The sequence below is a fragment of the Glandiceps talaboti genome, chromosome 7 (assembly GCF_964340395.1).
Source record: "Glandiceps talaboti chromosome 7, keGlaTala1.1, whole genome shotgun sequence".
Lineage (NCBI taxonomy): Eukaryota > Metazoa > Hemichordata > Enteropneusta > Spengelidae > Glandiceps > Glandiceps talaboti.
This window is the reverse complement of record NC_135555.1, coordinates 6836763-6863374: the sequence shown is the minus strand read 5'-3', so window position 1 is coordinate 6863374 and position 26612 is coordinate 6836763. Positions and strand designations below refer to the sequence as shown.

Here is a 26612-nt window from a genome sequence, read left to right as displayed (position 1 = left end):
AAACACGTTTTTTTGCAACTTTACAATAATTCATTATTGAAGAAAACAATCACACAGAAACGTCAAGAAAGAAGAAAGTTAACAAATCTCACCATCACATGTATTATTCGCTCTAAAAAAATTCAATTTAACTACAATTTTAAAATCTTCAATTATCAATGTTGTAACCGCTGAAGTAAATGTAGAACACCATCATATGTATTATTCGAGCTGATCATTCAAATGTGTGCATATCATATAGCTTTCGAGAGTAAAGTAAAGCTCTTGATTTACAGAAATAAAGTGTCACTGTGGCCTTTATCTTTCCTCAGATGTAAAACTGATCTTTTCACATAAATCTAATTGAAAGGTGTTGGTGAAAAGAGACATTCATTGTCTCGTGTAATATACAACACAAAATACAGTGATCAAAATTATTGTTGGTGCTACTAGAATACAAAATCCAATTCGAAATGCGTCATGAATTGTCCACTCCGGTTCTGCTAACATTATTAACTCTACATTAATAGTTATCATTCAAAATGATGGCAATATAATATCCAAAACGACTATTACTTTAATGTTCACTATACTATCCAGTATGTTAAATTTCTTAAGTGTAACACAGAAAATCTTTCAACATGGTATTTTCAATTAAAACACAACCTCAATACAAAATCATTTTCATGCAAGAAAATGTCCTGTGTATTTTTTGCGAGTAACCATAATGAAAAGTACAAAAGTAAAAATGCTATAAAATGGGACATTAGTTCACTCTTAAAATCGGCCTTCTACTTTGAATATATGTTTGTCTAGGAGATATCCGTGATTTCGAATCATTTTCCACGTTTAGAGGAACGTGAAGCTGAGATGAAAATTCAAATAAAACCAATCACAATGCAATTAACAACATGCTTCTGTTAATCAATCACATGCACAGAATTCTGCTCAATAATAAGTTAGTGTTTATCGTGAACAATAAAATAACGTCCCAGCATGGTACATTTGTCATCTCAGGACACTACTTAATGGACTGTTCATGTCATTCTAACATTTGGAGGTTTACTCGTTTGATGCACAACGTTCTGTTCATGACTTCTGATTTCTCTAGATTTGGAGAAGGATTCAAAGCCATGGATAGTCTCTAGAATAAATATGTGTGGAATTGATTGCATGTTCTCAATGTATAGATGTTTCATAAACTGACATATAACGCCTAACAATATTAATGATAACATTTCCTAATATTTCTTAGTAACAAGTCTGGTCAAAGACGTTGTGAGCAGTATGTTGTACATTACATTTATTGTCAAACTATAAGAAAAATGTCTAGTTTCTCTGGGGGGGGGGGACACGTCATCGTGTGATTTTACGAGATCAATCCAACATGTCACTAGGGTAACACTTATGAATATTTACATACGACTTGCAATTTGTGTCTATGATAAAGAAAAAAAATGAACAAGAGTTTGGGAAAATACATAAAATTGAGTTTTGAATTAATCCAAACGGTTCACAGTCTTGCCCTAGTACAAATATGTAGATCGAAGGAATGACGGAATGAAGGTTACATGACTCGATAAACTTCGAGAAGTAAAATAATAAAAAGTTGCGGCCCCCCCCCCCTCCTTGAAATAAGTATGGGTATATATTTGATTGTTAGTTCTAGGTATTATTATGCATGGTACATAGGTAAGCTGTCATATTATTTAGATAATTATTATTACTGCATACGAATGGGTGATCTAAAATAAGTGCTTGACTTGGATGATAATAAAACAATCCGTGTATTATTAAAAAAATGCAAACGTACAATTCATTCAATGTTTTGAATGAGAGATATTGACCTTCCTTCGAGCGCTTTCACTTCGTTGACTCAAGATTACTCCTTTATAAGATTGATATAATATGGCAATATTGTTGCTTTAAAAAAGAAACAAGAACATATTGTCCCTCTTATGAAAATAAGAAAACAAACAATTTCCAACCTGTGATAGCTTCTGATAAGAGCAGTATTTATGGAAGATTAACCAGAATACAATTCAACTTTGATGTAGAATTTGGTGGTATTTTCGTCATACTCAATAGCTATACAACTTTCAAACTTCAAATCACAACTATGAAATATTTCGACAGTCGATGTGGTAATCTCTGTCTTCGAAGTAATTAGATGTTATTCCCAAATATTTTTTTTTCGTTTTAGCCATGGCAAATATGAATGACCTAGGTGGCATTTGTAACTACGAGTCGATATAAGAGTAGTGACAACCATTAGGTCACGAGTATTTTCCGGCTGAATGATTATACCAGCGCCAGTAATAACAAAGAGAAATCGGAGAAAGTTATTTTTATTTTGAAACCGTGCATTATCACTCATCTTAGACGTGCTAGTTCGATGTCTAGACCAATCAGATCTCTCGATTTGCGCCATCAATATACTGGTATAATATAATGTCCTGTATAGTGGATGCAGCTGACATATATAAGTTAGACAATCTCGAATGGATTATGCTTCGTATCGTCTCTGGCAAATAAACCTTCTACTGAAGTATTAGTGAAAGCATGTCTTCATGTCTTCATATACATATTTCTTCAAACTGCGGTGCGCAAAGATCACTTCCGATCCAGTGGAGGAACTATACTAGTCAGGTAAACTTGAACTGGACACAGGCAGATTACCCCTGGAAGTAATGACAGAGTGAGGGTACATCAATGGGTGAATATGATTTACTATGGTTTACTATGATCGCCATGGACGAAACCATGGCAAAACAGGGAAGGAAGCCTAATATAGTTAAGATATGATTACCACTGCATGCCTTTTCGAGCAATGCAATCATTGGGGTCTCTCTGTTGGTCTTTCTGCTTTAACGACCACAGCCTTAGAAGAATTTTGCTGTCCATGTGTAGTAGAGAATTGCTATGTCATACATTATACCTGGGACGTATGTCTTCGTGCTGAGGATATATTTCAAGTGCACACTTAAATCATTAACTGAAAGGAGATAACAGTTTTGAGAGTTGAAGACTGTGTATTAAATGTCAAAAGGGTTAGTGAGACATATAGAGGTAAATGATCACTGAACAAGTGCAATATTTAAAAATGGTAATTAGGTAAAAGTATGATTCCTACAAAATAACACATAAGGCCTAAACATACCTTAATGTATCAATCTCCACTTTGTCCTGCTCCAAGACATTCCTTACAATGTGGCATGGAGAGACCATCTCTGTTCTCACCTTCCTTTTCCAAAGTCATCATTTGGGGATTATAGAAAATATGATCATTAGGACACTTCAGCCAATCTCCAACAACCCAACTTCTGTACTTGTTGCGGGAAACAGCTTCCGGAGTTGACGGAATGATCAGGGTTGACAGAATCTGATTGTTCTCAGCTTTTAGTCGTCTCAGGTTTAACTGTAGATTCTGTATGGTACTATTGATACAGTGCTTGTAAATGTCAGTTGTAGGTTTCAAGACAAGTCGTTCAAAAAGTCGGAAAGAAGCAAACTGGAAAGCACTTTTGTACAAATCTTTCATTAGTCCAGTTGTCAGCCCTCCTGCCTTGTTCATCCATACATCAATATCATTTATAATTTGTTTCGTATCATCTTCAAATGATTTCGGAATGATACCAACTACGTGCGAATGATCCGATGCATGATTCTCAAAAGCCAGCAAGACATTTTGCAGATTACATCTAGCTAGGGCCAATTCTCTGTAGACCATTACGTTGTACTCGATATCAATGATGCTTTGAAGATCCTTAGCATTTTCAATGTTATCATTGAATAGACTTCGATGCTGTGGAAAGATGACTGCATTTACCATGTGTCGAATCTGGTCTTTCGCTCCATCAAGATAAAACTCATCACTTTCTTGCTCGAGTTTGATCATTGTCCGTTTGATATCCTTGAAACTCTGCTTTATGACCTGACTGTAACGGCTACAGTTCAAGATAGTTTTACTGCACTTTGGGCAACTTTTCATTCCGATCACTGTACTACTGGCAGCGGATTTTGCTGTTATTCCAACCATTAGGCGATCTAAGTCTTTCATTTCATATACATGTCCACAATTCAGCTGAACAAATCGGCTCTTCTTGGTGTATCTCCTTCCAAAGAAAGCTGCTGAAGCCTCCAATTGGGACCTGTTACACTGTCTGCAAAGGTTTGGGCAGATGTCTCCACACAGCCCAATGCATCTGTGACCATATCCACACCGCAACTCTAATGTACATGGATGATTGCATCGTGGTCGATCACAGGGTTCATGACATTTTCTATAACATCGATGATGGACACACTTCCAAAGACATGGTGAATTGCAATCTCTTCCACGGGTCCTATGTGCACAGAATTGATTGTGGGGCAATTCACAAGGACCACACGACTGAAAACACGGCTTGAAACATGTATGGCCACAGATGAGTTTTCTTCCACATTTCTGAGTGCAGAAATTGTGACTGCCCACAGCCTTGCATAGACCACATCTGCCACTGCACTTATGACCACATCTAAGCATGGCACCACAGTACATGGGACATGATACCATCTTCTCGCAGCATCTCATCATCACATTATGCCCACAATCCTCAACTTTGCGAACAACAACTTCCATACAAGCCATTATACAATCTTCATGGCATTTTTTGGTACATTGATGACCACATTGAAGAGATTTGTTGCACGACAGATCACACTGTACATGTTCCTGACCATTTTTACACTCCCCACAGCGGCCTTTACATGTATGGCCACAATCAAGATTACTATTGCATGGTATTGGACAGTCTCTTGCAGTGAGAAAACAAGGACCATTAACCTTATGACCACATAGCCAGTCCTCATGTACCACAGGAATATGGCATTTTTCTGAACATTTTTCTCCGCATTTATTTTGGCAAAGGTGACTGCATGAGAGATGCTTTTCACATGGTTCTCCACAGATATAGACTTGTGGGTCTTCTGAACATTTCATCACTTGGGTATGGCCACAACCTGGTATAGACTTTTCAACCTGCTTCTCACAGAATATTGGACAGGCTTGCCAACATAACTTTGTACACATGTGCCCACATTTTGATATTTTTGGACAGGGTTCTTTGCAATGGAACAAAGTCACATCTTGGTAACACAACATCTTTTGGGTATGCCCACAGCTTGGAATGACCTTATCAGTAAAAACTTGACAATCTGTGCATCCTTCATGGCATAGGAGAGGACATGGGTGTCCTTCTTTGCAGAGAATTTGGCAAGGAGCCTCACAGTTGTATTCGTTATGATCAAGGTCATATGGATGACAGTATCTCTTACACACATGTCCGCAATCAAGTCGGTAGTCACATGGTTCCTTACATCCTCCATCAGGTGAGGCATCAAAATCATCCTTGCAAGAACAGTTTATTATTACATTTGGGTGTTTTCTACAATATAACTGCAAAGCCTTGCCAATGTTGCCACGAGGACGAAGGTCTGTTATTATTTTCTTCCAGAGTTTGTTCTTCTCCAAAAGTAGTCTGAAATTTCCGATGCAATAGAAACCCATTCTTGCTCTGCTCAGTGCTACACAAACTCTGTTGGCGATGCCTAGAAATCCTATGCTGCCCTCAGGGTTACTTCTTACTAGTGACAGGAGAATGATGTCATTTTCTTCTCCTTGGAAATTATCAACTGGACAAACACGCACACCACTGAAGATGTCCTTAGGCATCATATGTTTGATTTCAATCAGCTGAGCTGTATACATAGTCAAAATAGTAATCTGAGCAGGTTGATATCCTTGTTGTAACAAGTATTTGCACAGAGACACGAGGTATGTTGCTTCATGGGTGTTTGAACGACTCTGGATTTCTTCCATAAGCTCCTCTTCCTCTTCATGTTCAATGAAGAAAAAATTCTTACCGATACCATTGATCTCTTCATAATGCTTCACAGAGTCATGATTTTGTAGGCTGGTATAGATGTGCTTCATCAATTCTGCTATTTCGGGTCGCATGCGATGCTGCAGAGACAGTTTGTCATACTGTATACCATTCTTAATCATCCTCTCAAATAGTGAAATATCCAGATTGTATGACCTGGCGAGGTCATACACCGATGGATTGGGCCTTAGCTGTTGATGGTCACCAATGAGGATTAGATGTTCACAATCTTTAGTGAGAGTAGTTATTATGTGAGATTCAAGAACTTCGGCAGCCTCTTCAATTATAACAATCTTAGGATTTACTTGTTTAAGGATGGACCGATATTTGGCTGCACCAGTTGTGGTCATCCCAATAATCTTTGCATCTGTCATTATTCTTCGGTCCTCTTCTTCATTGATTTCCTTTAACTGGAGAGAGAGTCTTTCAAACTCTTCAATATAATCCCTTAGTTTTCTTTCTGCATGTGTTTTGAATAATTCTAACCAATATTTATACAGCCTCCATCGATCAACTAATTTCAGAGACCAAACATCAGTGACATCGAGGCCTTCCTCCTGGGTCATTGGCTGTGTGCATTCCATTAGTTGGGTGAGCCTTTGTTTTAATTTCTTAGTCACCTTCTTTTTATTTCGCTTGTCTTCCTGAAATCCATCACTTGATTTCTCAAACACAAGACCCTTCAAGGTTTCGAGAATTCGTGATAAGGATTGTCCTTGGTCTTTAACACTTGTGCCTGGTGGTTGGATCTCCTCCTTGATAGGTATAGCTTTACTGCTTTCACCTTCAATAGTTCTCAATTCATTGAGAAAATCACCTTGACCCTCAATATCGATTGTTTGCTGTTTTCCATCACCAGTGTTCTTTAATGAGCCATTCTCAGTTGTTCTATCTTGCCTGTCATGTGAGTCTTGTTGACTTGGCTTTTGTTGGCTTCCTTCTTTTACGGTCAATGGAAGAAAGACTCCAATGTCTTCATCTTGTGTTGAAACAATTTTCTCCGACAACCAAAGTGCTATCATGCTTTTACCATCGCTTCCTTGAAGAAATTCCTTCTGGTAACCAGGTATAACAGATAACAATTCTTCGTCATCAAGAGCAACATTAATTTCACCTTTCATTCCATCTCTATATGTTTCAACCATTCTCTCTGTCGATTTCAATTCATGGTATAGACCATGTCCATAAAACCTACACCTTTGGTTTGATATCTGAAATTTCTCCAGTGTTTGACTCTTACTTCTGCTTCCTACTCGAACTATGCCTTTATCAAGGAAACGATAAATTCCTTCCAAAAACTGATCAAGAGCATGGTTTGTGTAACATACTATGAGAATGGGGAAGCCCTCTCTTCCTATGTCATCACCTGACTGCCATATGCCAGCATTACTTAGGAGAATTTCTACTATCTTCAGCCCAATATGTGTCTTTCCTGTACCTGGTGGTCCTTGTATAACTGTCACTTCGCGGGTGAGAGCAGATTGTAAAGCCTTCAGCTGAGAATCATCTAAATTCAACGAACTTGCTGTTGGCCAACTAGATCTTTCAAGAACTGGTATTTGCATTGAACCATTAGATTCAACATTTGCCTCTTGACATGTGTGTTGTCCAGTGGTATTTGTAATGCTATCATCATTGGACTGAGTTGCCCCTTGACGAGCATATCTACTACTGTGAAGACATCGGATGTCATAAATGGGCCTATCCACTCTTTTTAGGTATATGGGTATATCAACATCTGTTTGACATTCAACAATGTGCCTCCTAAATGGTAGTGAATAATCATCCAGTTCTTGCAGACCTTCAAGAACGTATCTGTAAGCTTCAAAGAAAGCTGTTGATTCAATCATTGTAAAGGTTTGATCCGGTGGTTCATCCAGGGATTCTTCGATATTCTGAAACTTCAACTTGGTTTTGCCATTTTCTAGCTGACTTACTTCCCGTCCTGCCACTGTTGCAAACAGGAGTGTTTTGAACTTGTCTTTGGACAAACAAACAAGAGATCCATAAAGTAAACGCTTACTGGTGGCCCATCGAACACGTTTCAGGTTGGCACTCTGGAAATCTATGACATGACATATGCCATCTACACCATTACATGTAGGACTCAAAATACGCACATCTTCATATATTCTAACATCACTTAGTCTTGTACGTTCTCCCTTCGGTAAATTTTGTTCTGTTAGGTACTTTGTTATGCCTTCACGCATAGGTGATATAAAATCTTCCCGAAGAAGTCTAAATTGAACATCTAGGTAGTGGTCTGCATCTCTGAACGCACCTTTAGGAATGTTTGGCCGCAAGTAAGGCTCTAAATTAGTCATAATATCTGCAAAGCCAGGAAATACTGATAGACACCTAAAGTCATTCGGAGGTTCATCTCTTTCTTTGAGATGCCTTTGATGTGTATATTCTTTCATCTTCAATTGCCCAGTGCGAATGTTTTCGACTTCTTGCTTCATATCTGTCTCGAGAGTTTCAATTTCTTCAATTAGATCTTCCTCTAAGTCGATTCCATTATTCTTCGCAGTGCTAAGTATTGTGGTAAGAAGGCTGATAATGGGTGAAATCTCCAAAAACTTGCTTGGCATACAGAGTAATGTTGACTTCAGGATCGTCACTGTGTACCGAATCATTGCCTCTGATCTGCTGTTGAATGTACCACGTATCAAATCAACCATCAAACCTGATAGATGTGGTGCAACATGGCGGTTGAAGAAACCACACTCATTCAGTATGCTAACAATGTAAATTACATTCTGGGGCACTGTGGAACAGGTGGTCGCTCTCGCTAAAACTCTAAATAGAAGTTGAAAGTAATCTTTGGTCATTTTCTCATCATTTAGAATTTTACGGAACTCTGTTGATTCTTTACATAGGTACAACACCACGTCCTTGGAATCCTTTTCATACAGACTATCCAAAGCCTGATAATGTAGTGACCGCCTTGATCTCGGTTTTGCTTCACCTGAAGACGTATCACTCTCCTTAGTGTGTCCGTCTATCTTGTCACCATTTTCTTTTCCTTGCTGATTCTTTTTGAAATATTGATCTCTGTAAGGCCGTTTACTCCTAGCACCACCACCTCTTCCATGTCTACTGGGCTGATCAGACCGGCTAGCTTTCTCGCATTGTGCCGGTCCCTGTTTCCCAAATGAAGTCCTTGTCTTCTGATGGTATTCTTTTCCAAAATCTGGTCTCCCTAAGGGTCCAGTTCCACCCATCATCTTGAATGGATTAGTGCCACTTTCTGCCTCCCCATCTTTACAAATGACAGGTTCAATCTCATCATCGTCAGCATCACTCATTATTTATCAATTATTTCTTGACGTGTATAGGTCTACTATCAGAGTGTGAAAAAAATGTTGATTGATGAAAAGTTAGAGATAAAAACAAAATAGCATGATTGTTAGGAAAATCAATCAATTCTGAATAGAACAAATCAATCAAATCTTGAAGATAACTGTCAAACTAATTGGAAGTAGTTTTATGTCAGCAAATATGGAAATATGTCACGAAGGAATCTCACGGGGTAGAATATAATATGCCATATTTCACTACACAAAATAATGAATTGTGGACATTGCTTTTCTCGAAAACCTAAATGTTAACATCTTAATAGCAGACATAAACAAAGGAAGGATTGACTTTAATTCATTGTTTGTGGACAATACTACAAATATAAATCCAACAACTAGATAAGGACTAAAATACGAATTGAATAAAATTGTCTGGCTCTTTCACATATATATATGTTGTGTACAAATGATAAGTCAGATTATAGCGTATACACCGTAGATGTTCATGTCGGATTTGCCTTACCTTGATATCAAAAACAGGGATCAGAGACATACATGCACACGCATACGCACACACACCCCCACATACATACATACATACATACATACATACATACATACATACATGCATACGTGCATGCGTACATACATACATACATACATACATACATACATACATACATACATACATACATACATACATACATACACGCACGCACGCACGCACACACGCACACATACATACATACATACATACATACATACATACATACATACATACATACATACACACACACACACACACACACACATACATACATACATACATACATACATACATACATACATACATACATACATACATACAAACATGTACATACAAATGCGAAAGCTCGGTTTTGAATTTGTTCCCATTTTAAAACAGTACTGTACTAGTCATAACTGTGGTATCATTTTCTGGTCAGTCAACCACAAGATATTCACTACAAATTGTTAAAATATCAATAATTATACATTTTGCATGTTAATCAGTGGTCAATATTATGAATAAGCAATACAGAAACAGGTGGAAATTGTGATCACCGTTGAGGGCGCTGATCTTTGGGTGCGGACTCAAAAACAATTTGATTTGACATCGTGTATAGAGCTACACAACTGTTCATGGTGTACAATATTTTAAGTTATTTTACCTATGAAACAAAACATTTGTTTTAGAAATTAAAAAAAAATTCTTCGTCCATTTAGTTATTACATTTACTCGTAAAATGCCATTAACAAACTTATACTTTTTCACCGAGCAGGTTTTTAACACACTTTCACTTTTGTTTAGTTAAAGTGAAAGCGTCTAAATCAACGCAATAGAAAATCATCGCAAACTGTCAACCTATTAAAACCTTAAAATAATCATAAATGAGTACAAATAGGAATGGTATTTAAAGACAGAGTACTATTTCATGCAACAATCAAATACCCATATTATTCTCCTCTCTCTCGATTTATATGTTTAAACCCCTATAGATTATGTAGTTGTATACACGCATGCGCAGTTCTGTGAATGTGTCAAGTTATGAGTTCATGAGAAAAAGAAACCAGGTAGTAGACACTCTATCTGTAGCTACAAAACGTTCTATTTTTACTCCTGGTAACTGACAAATGTTTTGTGAATTGTTCTGCCTGACTAATTAACTTGTCGTTAAAAGATAATTCTAGTCCTATCACAAAAATTCAATTCCAGTTGCCATGATTGGCATCAACATTATAACAAAATGAAAGTGATGAGTTTTCCATTTTTTAAATGAATTCAGATGTGACACAAAATACATTTACATCCGTTTTCAATAGTGTTTTGATTAGATAATAAATGATTATTAATCTAAACATATAACGGTCAAACATTATATTTATATTAAGATTTATATTCAACTTTCGCTTTAATATGTAGCATTTACATTGCCATGGTGGCAAAGCGTTTTAGCGGTCAAACGATTTCCTAGTTTCATTTTCCGAACGTCTGGGCAGTCCACTCACCAAACTCCTTGGGATAATGTAGTAATCCGGCGCTGAAAATGACGGGGTCCGGGCACTGCTCCACGGGGTTCTGGCGAGTGTTGAAACGCAGTAACTTCCCTTTTCGACGTTCCGTTGCCTTTTCTTTATCCGAAGTTACGCGCAGTCGCACAGAAGATATTGTCAGTGTTTTCGTAGAACTCATTATATATTCAAGTGAGCAGTCTTTCACCTTTACAAGGGACGTACGCATCGTTCAATGAACTTTAACCTTTCTTTGATGAAGTATGTATATATACCCATATATTTTAATTTCATATTTAAACCATCTCAACAATGAGATGAAGGCGTCTCATATATATATATATATATTTGCTATTACGTTCTGCCACTGCGGTATAGAGCACTGTATGTCTTAGCAGATTGATACTCACCGAGTTATATATATATATATATATATATATATATATATATATATATATATATATATATATATATATATATATATATATATATATATATATATATATATATAACTCGGTGAGTATCAAGCTGCTAAGACAGTGCTCTATACCGCAGTGGCAGAGCGTAATAGTTTTGAACTATATATATATATATATATATATATATATATATATATATATATATATATATATATATATATATATATATATATATATATATATATATATATATATATATATCTGTGTGTGTATGTGTGTGTGTGTGTGTGTGTGTGTGTGTGTGTGTGTGTGTGTGTGTGTGTGTGTGTGGACCTAATGCTAAATAAGTGTCCTCTGTACACTGTTTTTGGGAAGGAAAAGTGGTACAGGAACAGACAGGGGCAAGACAAACGGACACTCGACATATTGACAAAGACATTCAATGTCAAATTCATAAAGATAAGTTATGATTTCTCTGTCAAACCTCTCTGTCAATATTTAAGTCTTAAAGTTTGTGCACGTGGTCATCATTCACACCTCGTCTGTGTCATACATCAACCCTTTTTATTTGTTCACAAGTGATTATATAATTGAGACAGTCAATTGCGTAAATTTTCTACTTCGACACTAGTGATAATTCCTTCCTTATTTGTTCGGTGACTAATTATTTTAGTTTGTTCGGTGACGTTATTGTTTTGGTAATTTCCAACCGATACTGTACCCGACGCCGTTCAATGAGTCAACAGAGTTAATATAAACATTATATTTGAGTGCTGAAACTTAATTAATTTTGTTACAGCAAGATTAAAGAGCTGTTTCAGTCTGTCAAGGTTCACGGTGTGTGTGTCATGGTGTGGTGCTTCTTCAAGGAGACAAAATGGAGCATAGCCATCGTCTAATTCTTAGCAGCTTTTAGGAATGATTTACAAAGGTTATACGCACATTTCAAGCAGTTCAAATTTTTTTAGCATTGAGCTTACGATCTGTCCTCATCCTCATCAGAATGACAAATTCCATAGTTACAGCTGACCACGAGGTTTCGGAATATATTAGGAATGCTGATTTAGGTATATATGGTAAAGAACAAACACAAACTAGAAATAACAAATCACTGAAGAGCAGTATTCACATTTAGAGAACAGAAACTGTGAGGTTTTCAATTTCTCTTATTCATTGTGCATTATGGTCAATGTATTTCTTTTCAAGAAACACCTGGTGTGTACTTATTAAATATCAACATTTCTCTATTTTTATGCGCATACTTTGTTATGCTACAGATTGAAACACGTCGCACCCGGTAATGAGTGTACACATGAACAAATTCACACCTAGTAACCGTCAACATCGGTGATTAGACATGTTATAACAAGTCTTCATTTGTTTATTCAAAACACTTGTGAATTTTATTAATTTCAGTCGGCAAATTTTCCGTTGTGACAAATTAAATAATTTTGTATTTACTAGAAACCTTTGAAATTTAATTCCTAATGTTATGGTTGTGGAGTGTGATACGAACGATTGGCGTATGTGAATAAACTGATCAACCATCATTTGCTCTGAGTGGTATATAAATTAATATCCTGTTACAGAATCAATGTCCATGCAGAAAAACATTGGAATATTATGTTCATTGCAATTGGTAATGCATATTCATGATTGACGTCAAATGTCTGATGTCATTAGATTTGACTGAAATTATTAAGCCAGGGTATGCTATGAGTACAGTTTCATGAAAATAACTATCTTCAGGTTGTTTGCAAAGGTAAAGAATACGTCATCGATTTTACCATGGCAACACCTTGTATAATAATGATGTCATCTGAAAAATACGCTTATAAAATTATCTATGATTTATTAGATAAAGCACTTAGTTGTTCAAGATACTTCGTGTTCAATTGCGACACTGCGAGTGGTGCTAAGATAGGAATGCCGCAACCAGTAGTTGTAAAACGCTCAAACTGATGATAGTGTTGAAGTCTATATCGTCGAAAAAAGCTGAAGTCTCTGACCCTTCCCACAGTTACCGGTATCACTGATGATGAAGCATATTGTTTTATCTACCGTGTTTGCTTTTCTTGGATGGGCTATACGTGAGTAATATGAAGTCTTCACTATTCTGGAAACTAGGCGTGTATGCGTAGTTAGTTTCATTTCTTCAATTTATCATTTGCATTCCATGCTACGATCCCAGAAACATTTTACAAATCGCACTGTTGATGATTGTAGTAGTTCCTGTCAAATGATAGTAAAACATAGTGTAAACGCGCAACACAAATTGACGTGTACGATATATATATATATAGAGAGAGAGAGAGAGAGAGAGAGATGGGAGACAGACAGACAGCCAGACAGACAGACAGACAGACAGACAGACAGACAGACAGACAGAGACAGACAAACAGACAGACAGACAGACAGACAGACGGACGGACGGACGGACAGACAAAGAAAAATAGATAGATAGATAGATAGATAGATAGATAGATAGATAGATAGATAGATAGATAGATAGATAGATAGATAGATAGATAGATAGATAGATAGATAGATAGATAGATAGATAGATTAAGAAAGGGACAGGGAGCGACTAAAGACAGGGACAGAGAGAAAAGAAGGAGGAATAGAAGGAAGAACCGTAAGGTGGCTTTGAATGGAAAATAACAAAGTGGCAGGGACAGACACCAAGTGGGGTATACACCATAAAAGAGCGTCTTTGGTACTGATGCACGAGAACTCGTGTTTCTCGGATGAAAACTTAACTCTATGAAGAAAATATCATTTGGTAAACCAGAAACGGTTGTAGATCAATTTTTGTATTTCATATTTCCAGTGGCCAGTGAAGAGGTCGGAGCTTTCTTATTATGTGAGGAGTGTAACTACACTACTAACATCGACGAAGTAAGTTACTTCAAACACCGTTGCTTTTATATTACTCAATAAATTTTTTGGATGAATATTTAGAAATAAAAAACAATCCTCTTTTTTTTTGTGTGTGTGTGTGTGTGTGTGTGTGTGTGTGTGTGTGTATCGTGTGTTTGTTTCTATCACTGTGTTGTGTTTTTTGTTGACAGATGAGTGTGTTTATCTGTATTCTGTATGTGTACAAGTTTTCTTGCATGGTGTATAACGAATGTTTGTATTTACTCATGCTGTGTGCATGATTGTGTAAATAGTTGAAATTGTCTGTCTGTCTGTCTGTCTGTCTGTCTGTCTGTCTGTCTGTCTGTCTGTCTGTCTGTCTGTCTGTCTGCCAGCCTGCCTGCCTGCCTGCCTGTGTTTGTACTATGTTTTGTTCATATTCTTTCCTTATTTCGTAACTAACATTGCGTTGTTTGCGTCACCGTTTGTAGGATGCACCTGTAGGAGTTCAAATTTTCTCCTTACCTCTTCAAAACACCACTCTCGTCAAAGATATATCTATCAGGAGCGGAGACATGGTAGGGTATCGTGTGTGTGTGTGTGTGTATGTGGATGTGCGTGTGCGTGTGTCTGTGTATGTGTATGTTCGATATAATTTTATATTGGTCTTTGAACATATCGTTGGCGTCTCTTGAATGCTACAACTTTCATTGATATTATCAATTCTTCCTAGTAGTTATTCTGCACACCTTGACGTAAAGAGATGATGAATCTCCACTTACGTGTCATAATCTTTATTCACTTGTCTATGTCTCGAACAGAATGATATGTTTTCCGTCAACCAAGCTGGAATGATTCAACTAGCTAAACTACTTGATTATGATATTATCGCAGTGTATCGACTGCATCTATACATTACAACAACGACAACATTAACAACGGTAAGTCTGTCTGTCTGTCTGTCTGTCTGTCTGGCCGTCTGGCTTGACTTTCTATCTTTCTGCTAAACAGTCAGTCAACTAATCAATCAATAAAGCATATAAACAAAGAAACAAACAAGTACAATAACGCAAAGGAACAACAACAACAACAACAACAATTGAAGTGATATCGGTTCGAAACCATACAGTAGTCTTAGACTTTGTGATTTGTGTTCACTAATTATTGCTATACAACTTCATTCATACTGGTCTCTAATATTTCAGTCTTAATTTGTTTGCAGAATTACGTAAACACTTATGATGCTACCATTACAGTGCATATCAATGACGTCATTAATTGGCCGCCATTGTTTAATGAATCGTGTAATGTAAATACAAATTATGCCATGAAGTCGAAGGATGTGAGTTTTAAAGTGTTTATTTGATTTTTAAACTCGTTATGTATGGTGTACAATGTTTTTCATCAAATGTATTACATGGAATGCCATGGTATTGCATTGTATCGCATCGCATCGCATTGTGTTGTGTTGTGTTGTGTTGTGTTGTGTTGTGTTGTGTTGTGTTGTGTTGTGTCGTGTCGTGTCATGTCGTTGTGTTGTTTTGTGTTGTGTTGCGTTGTGGTGGGGTGGGGTGTGCTATGCTATGCTATGGTGTGTTCACTGTATGGCAATTACAACGTTAACTATATATATGCCATTTTTGTGATAATCGTCGAGATGAAAGAAGCCAAGTTTTGATAAATGAATTGGATTCCATTCTAGGCAGTGTTGTATGATGTATATGTAGGTTATGGCAAGGATCGAAAACCCCTAGAGGAAATGCTTCTGTTGAAAGACAAAACCAATCTGAAGCAATCGTTCAATGCTGACTCTTACAACGGTAACTGTGAGTATGTCTAACAGAATGTTAATAATCTTTCACTTTAAGGATTCATATGTATTTGTTATTAATCTTTTTAATTTGTTAATATCAAGTTTGATGTGATATGTTCACGTGTGTATGATAAGTGTGTGTGTGTGTGTGAGTGTGTGTGTGTGTGTGTGTGTGAGTGAGTGTACGTGTGTGTGTGTGTGTGTGTGTGTGTGTGTGTGTGAAATATTGATGTGTGCTAATGTCTGTGTGTGTTTCCTCAATCAAGTGGCTCTGAGAATATGTTCTCCACTTGGAAAGTTTTTTCTAGTAGCGATGCTTTCTAGTTTTTCCCCCCAAACGTATCAATGTTTGCTTTTCGGAATCGCAATTACATGTTATCTAGTCATTATTGAAGGCTGCAAAGATGTTTACCAGTACTGTAACAAACTTGTCTTACTGTTCATAAGTCGACCGTACAATATATTTATGGCAAGTGAGACCCTGTCTCTTCTTGTTTTGCAGGTAACGCTCGCCTATATTTTGGCGGACACCATACAGTCAAGTATTTTCAGAATTATAGAATTATGTGTGACACCGTAACTCAATTCTCACCTGAATTTGTTTCACCGGTTTGTATGCTTTATCAATTTGTAAACAGTGATTGAGGTGAAAATAGAAGTTGTTTACATATCATATCATATCATATCATGTTTTCTTTCTTTCTTTCTTTCTTTCTTTCTTTCTTTCTTTCTTTCTTTCTTTCTTTCTTTCTTTCTTTCTTTCTTTTTCTTTGGAAAGAATTGTCATTTTTTTCAATTTTCTGTTCGGCTTTAACTCTATATGTATCGGTGTGTCTGTCTCTGTCTCCCTCCCCCCTCTCTCTGTCCGTCCGTCTGTCTGTCTGTCTGTCTGTCTGTCTGTCTGTCTGTCTGTCTCTCTCTCTCTCTCTCTCTCTCTCTCTCTCTCTCACTCTCTCTCTCTCTCTCTGAGTCCGTCCGTCTGTACTCTGTCCCAATTTCTACACATCTGATATTCCGTCGCTTTGCCATGAGCTGGAGAAGATAACATAAATGTATGTATAACTCTTATGCCCAGGACGACAGCGCCCTCACCGGTAATCCATATGTAAGTAAGGAATGGTTTCCTGACTACAACTTAGTAGTAGTTGTTGGAATTTTACACATGATTACGAGCACAGATTCAGGATTTTGCAAGATGATTTATCATCCACTCAACGTAGTAGTTACCGACATAAAAGTTGAAGTTGTACCCCAAGGTAATTACTATAGCAATCCTCATATAATGCACAAAGGAACTCATCTTTCACCTAAATATATCTGTGTGTGTTCAATACTGCAGAATAAATAACATGAAGTTCAGCATGCATGTGTATTCGTTATGGTAATTGAGAGCTTATAAGTTTGTTTAGGAAATCGATAGCATGGTAAGCATAATTAGCATATTTGCATATGAATGATCTCGTTCAGGTGTTTCATTCTAAGTGTTGCTTAATTCATCATATGTCGTGAATATATTAATTGTATCAAACGTACATAATATGTATGTGTTGGTGTTGCTTGCATACTATATTACTAATTTTACATAATTAATGGTAATTGTATAGTAGGATTCATGCCAACAACGGATGTTGAGAATTTCATCAAGCTACATAGATAACTGACATGTTATTTATTAATTTTAAAAATATTATGATGGGTCTGGCATGACCAATTGTAATAATTATAGTAATACTTATCAAAGATGTGTTATATCGTAAAAGGTTGCTTAGTACGTCATGGCACACGTCTTCACACAAATTTGTTGGGTGATGTGGCTTGCATCTTGCATTGACTAATTTGCATAATTAATGACTTTAACTTAGTTGGAGGATTCATTTATATCATGAAACACAATACCTTATACATATATGATTGACGTGGCTTGCATATTAAATAGATAATTTGCATATAAGTAAAACAACCTATAGGAGACTGTATGCCAATAGATGTTCTTCTTCACTCTTTTGGGGGGGGGGGTATTGTCAAAAATGTCCTTTAGAGAGATGGATAACATGAAAGAAGCCCTTGAGAGAGTAGCTCAGTTTACACCTTCTTTGGTATATTTTATCAGGTTGCCCACCAGGAAAGTACGGCTTCAAGTGCGAGGACGAGTGTATTTGTCAAAATGAAGCGACGTGTCATCCATTCAACGGTGCTTGCAGATGTGCTTCTGGTTGGATGGGACCTGCTTGTGATATAGGTAACGTATGGTCATGTCTTGATAGGTGTTTGGTATATTAATAATTGAATATGTGAATGTTTATCGACCTTATATACGCATGTGATCGTCTGACACTCGCCAAATGCAACCATGTGTTGTCAGTAATGCTTTTGTACCTTTCCCTCACTGGCGGGGTGCCACAGATGACAAACTGGCATAGGAATATAGCAGCCAAAGACATATGTCAGAAAAATTTTGTAGTTGTGAGAATCAAATGAAAATCCACAATATAAGAGGCAAGGTCATAATGGAATCTGTTTTTTATCCCTAAATACAAATATTTCTTTTAAAAAATAATGTCAAATCGACAAATGGAGGAGTTTTCACTCTAGAAAATGTATAGCACTAAAATACAGCAAAGTGTCAATAAAAGAGCCCCTCTCCTCACTACATATTGGCTTTGTATTCAGAGTACTACATACTACTATATACTGGCTACATACTATTACATACTGATTTTAAAATGTATTATATTGTCTGAAACAATATTCAATTTTGACCAATTATTAGAGGGGGTCTGAGGTCTATTTATCGGACATGTATTGAACCAGAACTTCGACAAAATAGGGGATTAAAATACAACAGGATTGGTAAAGTTAAACTAACTATGCGCAAGTAATTTCTAATTTCACTAATGTTACGTTTCCTTTGGAGAAACTATTTACAACTTAGTATCAGAGAACTTAGACACAACAATTTGAAATATTGCTGTTTTGTTTTACAGCTATTAAGAAGCTCGAAGTACCAAAGGTAACCCACGTCGTTTATGATGAGTTTCTGACTCTCAACTGTTACCATTACAATATGAAGATTGAGAATGCCCACCATGGTGTTCGCTGGTATCATAATGGTACTCTCATCGACGATGACAATATTCCATTGGTACACATCCACACCACCAATGACGGGTAGGTAGTTGTGGCATATGTTTATGAATATGAATATAGATATGGATATGTAATACGAATATGAATATAACTATAGATATGAATATGAATATGAATAAAATACTTGTGTCACATTTGTTCTTGCCACATGGACTACAGTCTGGACATTCGTCTGCGCAGCCTGTCTGCGCATATTTATCGTGCATTTACGTTGAAATCCATTTCGATCTAGATATTCATAGAATTTGATGCTTTTTTAAAGTTTGAATTTTTAAATACGACATGGCAAGCATTATTATGAATAAGGCTCTCTGAGAAGTGGAAATTCCAGCAAATGTTCCGAAAGAATTACAACATTTTTATCGATTGATCACAGAGTGCATCGTGACTTATCCAAGTGACATATTTTTTATACAAAAAAATATACGTAAAGTGAAATGTTCTTTGATGAAAAACATGTTTACACATAAACAAGCAACAACAAAATCACATGGGATGAAGTTTATATCTGGAAAATACATGGGCCAATTGTGTTTATTATTTTTAAAACATCGCATAGAAATTATAACTCCTAGCTGATCAATGATGACTAAAACTGAATTATCGAAAATAAAAATCGCCTTGAAAGTTTGACTGTCATTTTACTTTATCGGCAAAATTAAAGACTGTGGTCAAATTTCGTGAATTTTCATACAGTTATTAACTGTGCGGCGAATTTTAGCATGATGCATTTTGATCACATTTTACTTGCATACGGACGGAAAACGAGCCGGTAAAACCTACAGAAGTCTAGAGTACGTTGCACTAAATTTTAAAAAACAAACAAGGTTACATGTTCAGAGATATAGTTGAATATCATTGCATGGACAGATTTTACGTTGCAGGGCTTCATCTGTGTAGAATTTAATAACAAATCGAATGATGTGTGTGACATGCTTAGCCCGTGAATCTTTCTCTTAGCCCAGGCCGTTTTACGACGGGTATGTTTTCTTCACGGAAGTGAAACTGAGAAATCTGAAAACGAACATCGACCAAACAAAACGGTATTGTGAAAAATCTCACGTAAAACTATGTTTTTTGAAGGTACAAAACATGTGAGTATGTCACTTGTAGATTGTACTGTGACTTTGGAACATTGTACATGTAGCATTCTAAAAATAACACTGTATTGTTATGTAGATAGCATCTCATGGGAACACATGAAATAGCGCGCCATTTGACGTGATTCAACTCTGACCGTATGCAAATGAGATCGAATGTCCAGACTGTAACATGGACCGGCGCAGTGGAGGTTCGCAAATCCCATCCATACTATCCCCACTTGAGCTTAGCATCACGTCACGTCACGTCCCATTACATCTCATGAAATCACATACTATGGTTCATTAATTTGGCTGATGGAAAAAAACTTAATGTGTATGCACCTGTATAATGACAAACTTTGCATTGGTCTATATATACTAATATAAACCAATGTGCACAACAAGCAGTATCGCATCATTGCAAGCAAGGTGCGTGAAATTTAGAAGAAGGAAAAAGAACCGAAAAGAATGAAGATGTAGAATCTGAATAACTTATTATTTCTGATTCCTTTTATGTTCTTAAGTTATTCGTCTCTTGGAATTCGAGGGATAGTTGATACTGATGCCGGTGTTTACGATTGTGAAGTAACAGACATGACAGGACAAACACAAAGCGCATCTGGTAAAGTCATTTTTGACGGTAAGTGGTCTTTTTTTTTATCAAACTTAGCTAGTTGATGATTACATTTCATTAAACGTTGACGCAAATGACGTGGTTGTTACGATGTGTTTATTGCATTATTATTTTCATTATCTTGTCATTCAGGTTGTAATGTAAATAGATGGGGAGCAACGTGTGAAGAGATTTGTAACTGCCAGAATGGTGCTACGTGTAGTAGGTATAGAGGGTGTATTTGTACGAATGGATGGAACGGCACCATTTGCTCGCAAGGTACGGAAGTCTGAGGGCGTGTAATGTGTACCTCTCGCCCGTTCTTACCTTCTTTCATTTACTTTCCCTTATCAGAATAGCACTTACATTTATGTTGAGTGAGACGACATACATGTGTACTGAAGCATGTGCAGTGTTAATGTGAGTTTTGACAAGATTTGTTGGACCAAACAGTAATATGTAGTTATGTTACTAAGATTTAGGTCGATATTTGTTGAGCCATATGGTAGGAATGTCAGTAAGTTTTACCCAGTCATACGGCGTTATGATTCAGGTACAGGTTAATTAGTTTTAATATACTGTAAACATTGTATTGTGCATTCTGAGGCACCTACACTATGACTTTGACTGTCGAAACTTTGTTGAGTAATCGTAGGTGACCGTAAATCATTGATGTTATACTTACACTTGAATCATTAGACATACAGACGCCAATCATTAAAGGTTGCCCTGGAGACATCGTTCTAACCCCGAATCAGCAAGACAACAATTTCACTGTGACCTGGAAAGAACCAATCATAACTGACAATTCAAATGAACTGAACACGACCGCAAATTTCCGTCCAGGTGACCAGTTCAAATATGGTAAACACAGCGTGACATACAAGGCAGTCGATGGAGGTGGCAACGTGGCTACTTGTGCGTTTAAAGTTGATGTTAATAAATCAGGTAAGGCACTTTACTGATACATTTTCTTCCTCCCAATAATGGAATAATACTACATTTTTGTACAGTACTGATATGTTTTGTTATTCAATTCAATTTCGTTTTATAACCCTTCTGCAAAGAGAATCCAGTAAAATGCCGCTCCTGTAGTCCCTGGTTTGAAAACTTTTAAAGTTTTAAAGAAATAAACAAACAAACAAACAAACAAACAAACAAACAAACAAATACACAAACAAAAACAGACATGTATGTACAAAGCAGTGATAGCATAGGAATGATCAGAATGTTAAATATTGATTCTGTGACAGAGTAAATATCTTGTGGTGTTGACAATTTTTGAGTAAGAGCAAAGTTTGGTGTTGACAATTTTTGAGTAAGAGCAAAGTTTGGTGTTTTGCTATGTTTATTACTAGGAGATGAATGCGGTGCATGTGTTGATAAGGAATTATAAACAGTTTACTGATATGTAAATTAGTCAATCATACAGTTTCTTAGTTAAGTCAGCAATTATTCACAAATATTCTTATCACTTTGAAAACAGGTGGTCTTCCCCGACCTGTCATCGGTGGGTTATCAGCGTTGGCCTTTTTGCTGTGTGTTCTCTGTGTAGTTGGTCCTTACGTTGGGTACAAATACCGACACGAAATCCAGACCTTAATAGCTGACAAGTTGCATCCTTATGAAGATGATGGTAAGCTTTTTTTCAAAATTGCTTTCTAATACCGATGAAGTGTCTTTGCATTGCAAAAATAATAGAACGAAATTAGTAACAATGAAATAAGTCACACTTGAACTGCGAGGGCGCTGCCTCTGAACTGTCACTGTCTTTGTTCTCCTCGGAACGGTTTTGGTTGTCATATCCAAATACAGAGCGATGACAAGGTATCATTTGTGAAGTTGTTTCGCTCTCACTAGTAACACAGACTATACATGCATATCTTGACCCTTTACAATCCGTAAGACCATCGTGATACAAGTTTCCGACGGATATGTGAAAATGAGACAGTTGTTCATTTTGCAGTATCCTCCTTGAACATGGTAAAAATATTTAGTTCCGCTTGTAAATTTGAACACAGACACAGCTTGTACATTGGGATGAATCAACTGTGATGTTTTTTTTTATCAAAGTCATCTACTTAACATTCTTCTTCTGATGGCCCTTTGAGCAGTTTACAAATTCAAAATACTAAATTTACCTTCTTTCACTCTCTTCTCAAATTAGATGGTAGACGCTTCGATGCCTTCGTGTCAGTCAAAGGAGACACGCCAGACGAAGTGTTTGTTTATAGAACACTTTTACCAACTCTAGAAAAAAAATACGGGTTCAAACTTTGTCTTCACCATAGAGATTTCATAATAGGGGAAGGTGAGTTCTACATATCGACTTTGTCTTCACCATACAGATTTCATAATAGCATATAGGGAAGGTAAGTAAAGTCAGTCATTCTACCAGGATAATAAACATAACAAGAAGATCTCATTGACAAGTGGTTAAGCTTCCTAAAGTTCAATTTTCCAAGGCAGTGAGTTCGAAGACCATACATGATGTCAGCTACAGAAGATGATAACTGCAGACGGCACAACACCATATACAAAGCATAAAAATGTAAAAGGCTTGCCAGAAAACAAAACACTTCATGACGCATGTACGATTCCACCGCATTATATGTTAACATTTGTGAGGTTCCATTCAAATCGCCTCTGTTCTCAGGAGTGCATGTGCAAGTCAATAAAATCATATCAAGACGTAACTTCCCCTGTGATGAGTAGTGAAAGTATTCCCACAGTGGAATTCCTGCACTGCTGTTGCAGCTGTGTCTTTATATTGCAAATATGTAGAGAGTTAATGACAACGTCCTGTATTATATTCTTTTACGTGTGTTAGCAATGATGTTTCTTATACAATGCTGTCACGTGTAAGACTGGAAGCTACGTTTCTAGTTTGTTTATAAAATATTATTTTTTTAAATATTATTTGTTCTCTTTTATTTTAGCTATTGTTGAGAACATTATCACGTCAATCAAAGACAGTCGTCGAACTATTCTCATTTTGTCTCCCGCCTTTGTAGAGAGTGAGTGGTGTGATTATGAGGTTTTAATGGCACACAGAGAAATGATTGGATTGAAACAAAAACTGATCCCACTAATGTTTGATGACGTCACAAAAATGGGAAACATCCGACCAAGTTTAAAGTCCATTCTCAACACCATCACTTACATATCATGGCCGGGAGAGGGCGATAATGTCAACGCGAAGGATGTTGACAAGTTCTGGAAACGACTTGTGAAGGCAATGCCAAGGAAACGAAAGCAGAAACCTCGTGGGGAGCTAGCGCAGTTTGAATTCGAAAAGACGTCTGCTACTATTTTCGTGAATATTTGGATGACATTAAGAAACGTGTTTAAGAGATGTAAGAAAAAGAGTGGTCTAGGTGAGAGGAACCAAGGGATTTTGGACATCAGAACGACCGAAGGTGACGACATTGCACCGCTAGTGCCTCCCGGAAATGACGTCATTATTTAAAGGTGATTCAAAATGCTCACATTCACTATCGCTAATTTGCTAGACGACATGTTTGTGAAATACATTCTGGTTTTAAAACTTTTAAAAAGCGTCTGCAAACACCTTAAAATGACCCTTTTTCAGTCAGTTCCCTTCGGATTTGCTTCGAGAGTTTTCGGGTATTTCCGGTCACACCTACACAATGGGATTTCATGACGTCATAAGGAGTAATGGTTAGCACGTAGCCTATGACGAGCGTAGTCACTAGGTGAATAAAACTCAACAGCATTGTGAAAAAATACATTGTTGGTGGTTGTAATAGACATCAGTAAACAAAAACTACACTCTACATGTCTTATTAACCAACATTTACCGATATTTACTCACACTTTCTCACTAATTGTCAGTGTCTGTGGGTATAAATGCTAAACTATTATCTCCCCATATTATGGCAAAATAAATCAAAACGGCTAGACTAGATATACATAAACACCTGTAATGTCGCGTGTTTCACCTTTATTGACTTTTATTTATCTGATTTTGTTATTATTTGCCGACAAGAAGCATTATGATACCGTCGTGATGCGTTGACGGCATCCCGCGCCGAGGACGGCATATATTTAGCCCAATAGTATTCGCGTCGCCTTTTGAACCGCACATTTAACAACAAAGTAAACATATTTCATCTCGAATAAATATACTAGCTATTTGGCTTGTGAACACAAGTTTACGTCTATTATTTTCGGCCAGGGCTGTCTAGGGCGCAATACTCTAGTCCGAGTCTGAGACACTTGTAAAACCTCAGAAACTCGCATTCGGATCGGACTGGAAAGAAGTACAAGTAGGTCTCATCGACTTGTTGGGGACTCGAATTATTGCTTGTTTTTATCACTGTATACAGGTGATTATTATATATCGGTAGGTGGGTAGTGTTGTCAAGTTTTGTGCAGTCACCGCGGCCGCGGCAGTAAGCTTATACTATATACTAGGATAGTTCCGCCGATCAAAGCTGAAGAAGTGTATGTACGTATGGAATCGGGAGAGCACATTTGTGTCGGGTTGAATTTATCTACGTGTTGATATAATCCATATTTATCAATCAGATATATTGTAAAATTCTTCAAGTCGTACAGAAATAACGTCTCTAACTTCAAAACAAACCCTGAGAAATTGGACCTGACGTGGCTAATTATCTAGTTGCAGGCTTTCTTTCATAACCATGTACTGGGGTCACGACCTTGATTGCCGACGTCAATATTGTCCAATCATATTTAATATCTTGAACACATCGCGATATTTGATTTGTTGGTTTCCTAAACTGTATACTTCGAATACCATGATTCGTTACAAAATTCTTCTAATGAATATTAAATAGGCTCGTTGTATTACGTGATATCGCAACATGGGAAACCATACAAGTTTTCTTCCAGACGAGTTGCTAAAGTCATGTAAATGATAACACGAAACTCACGAAATTTCCTCAATTCTTTACAATTTTATTGCTGATAATATGGGTAATCTAATAGCTAGTATATTTATTCGAGATAAATATGTTTACTTTGTTGTTAAATGCGCCGTTCAAAAGGCGACACCAGCGAGTATAGTCCAGTATAGTATTAGTGGGCTAAAATATGCTGTCGACGCCATACATGTCGAAGATATTGTAATGCTTCTCCTCGGCAAATAATAAAAAAATCAGATAAATAAATTGAAACACGCGACCGACATTACAAGTGTTTATGTATATCTAGTCTAGTCGTTTTGATTTATTTTGCCATAATATGGGGAGATAATATTTTAGCATTTATTATACCCACAGACACTGACAATTAGTGAGAAAGTGTGAGTAAATATCGGTAAATGTTGGTTAATAAGACATGTAGAGTGTAGTTTTTGTTTACTGATGTCTATTACAACCACTACCAATGTATTTTTTCACAATGCTGTTGAGTTTTATTCACCTAGTGACTACGCTCGTCATAGGCTACGTGCTAACCA

At 36.8% G+C, this 26612-nt stretch overlaps 3 protein-coding genes across 3 annotated transcripts; 2 read left to right on the top strand and 1 right to left on the bottom strand.

The window, feature by feature from the left end:
- LOC144437837 (NFX1-type zinc finger-containing protein 1-like) lies at window positions 1-11358 on the bottom strand. The gene is made up of 3 exons (XM_078126866.1): window positions 11231-11358; window positions 3140-9246; window positions 1-2660 (listed from the first exon to the last, which is right to left on the bottom strand). The coding sequence occupies exon 2, from the start codon at window positions 9209-9211 to the stop codon at window positions 3149-3151; it is 6063 nt and encodes a 2020-aa protein (XP_077982992.1). The 5' UTR covers window positions 9212-9246; window positions 11231-11358; the 3' UTR covers window positions 1-2660; window positions 3140-3148.
- Window positions 11359-14415: 3057 nt separating this feature from the next.
- LOC144437456 (uncharacterized) lies at window positions 14416-17981 on the top strand. The gene is made up of 7 exons (XM_078126399.1): window positions 14416-14550; window positions 15333-15452; window positions 15734-15853; window positions 16214-16337; window positions 16827-16933; window positions 17400-17580; window positions 17932-17981. Exons 1-7 carry the CDS (start codon window positions 14416-14418, stop codon window positions 17979-17981), a joined length of 837 nt encoding a protein of 278 aa, XP_077982525.1.
- A 2963-nt stretch (window positions 17982-20944) lies between these two features.
- LOC144437455 (uncharacterized) lies at window positions 20945-24635 on the top strand. The gene is made up of 7 exons (XM_078126398.1): window positions 20945-20982; window positions 21078-21193; window positions 21320-21445; window positions 21866-22114; window positions 22653-22802; window positions 23334-23477; window positions 24106-24635. The coding sequence occupies exons 1-7, from the start codon at window positions 20945-20947 to the stop codon at window positions 24633-24635; spliced, it is 1353 nt and encodes a 450-aa protein (XP_077982524.1).
- Window positions 24636-26612: the final 1977 nt, after the last annotated feature.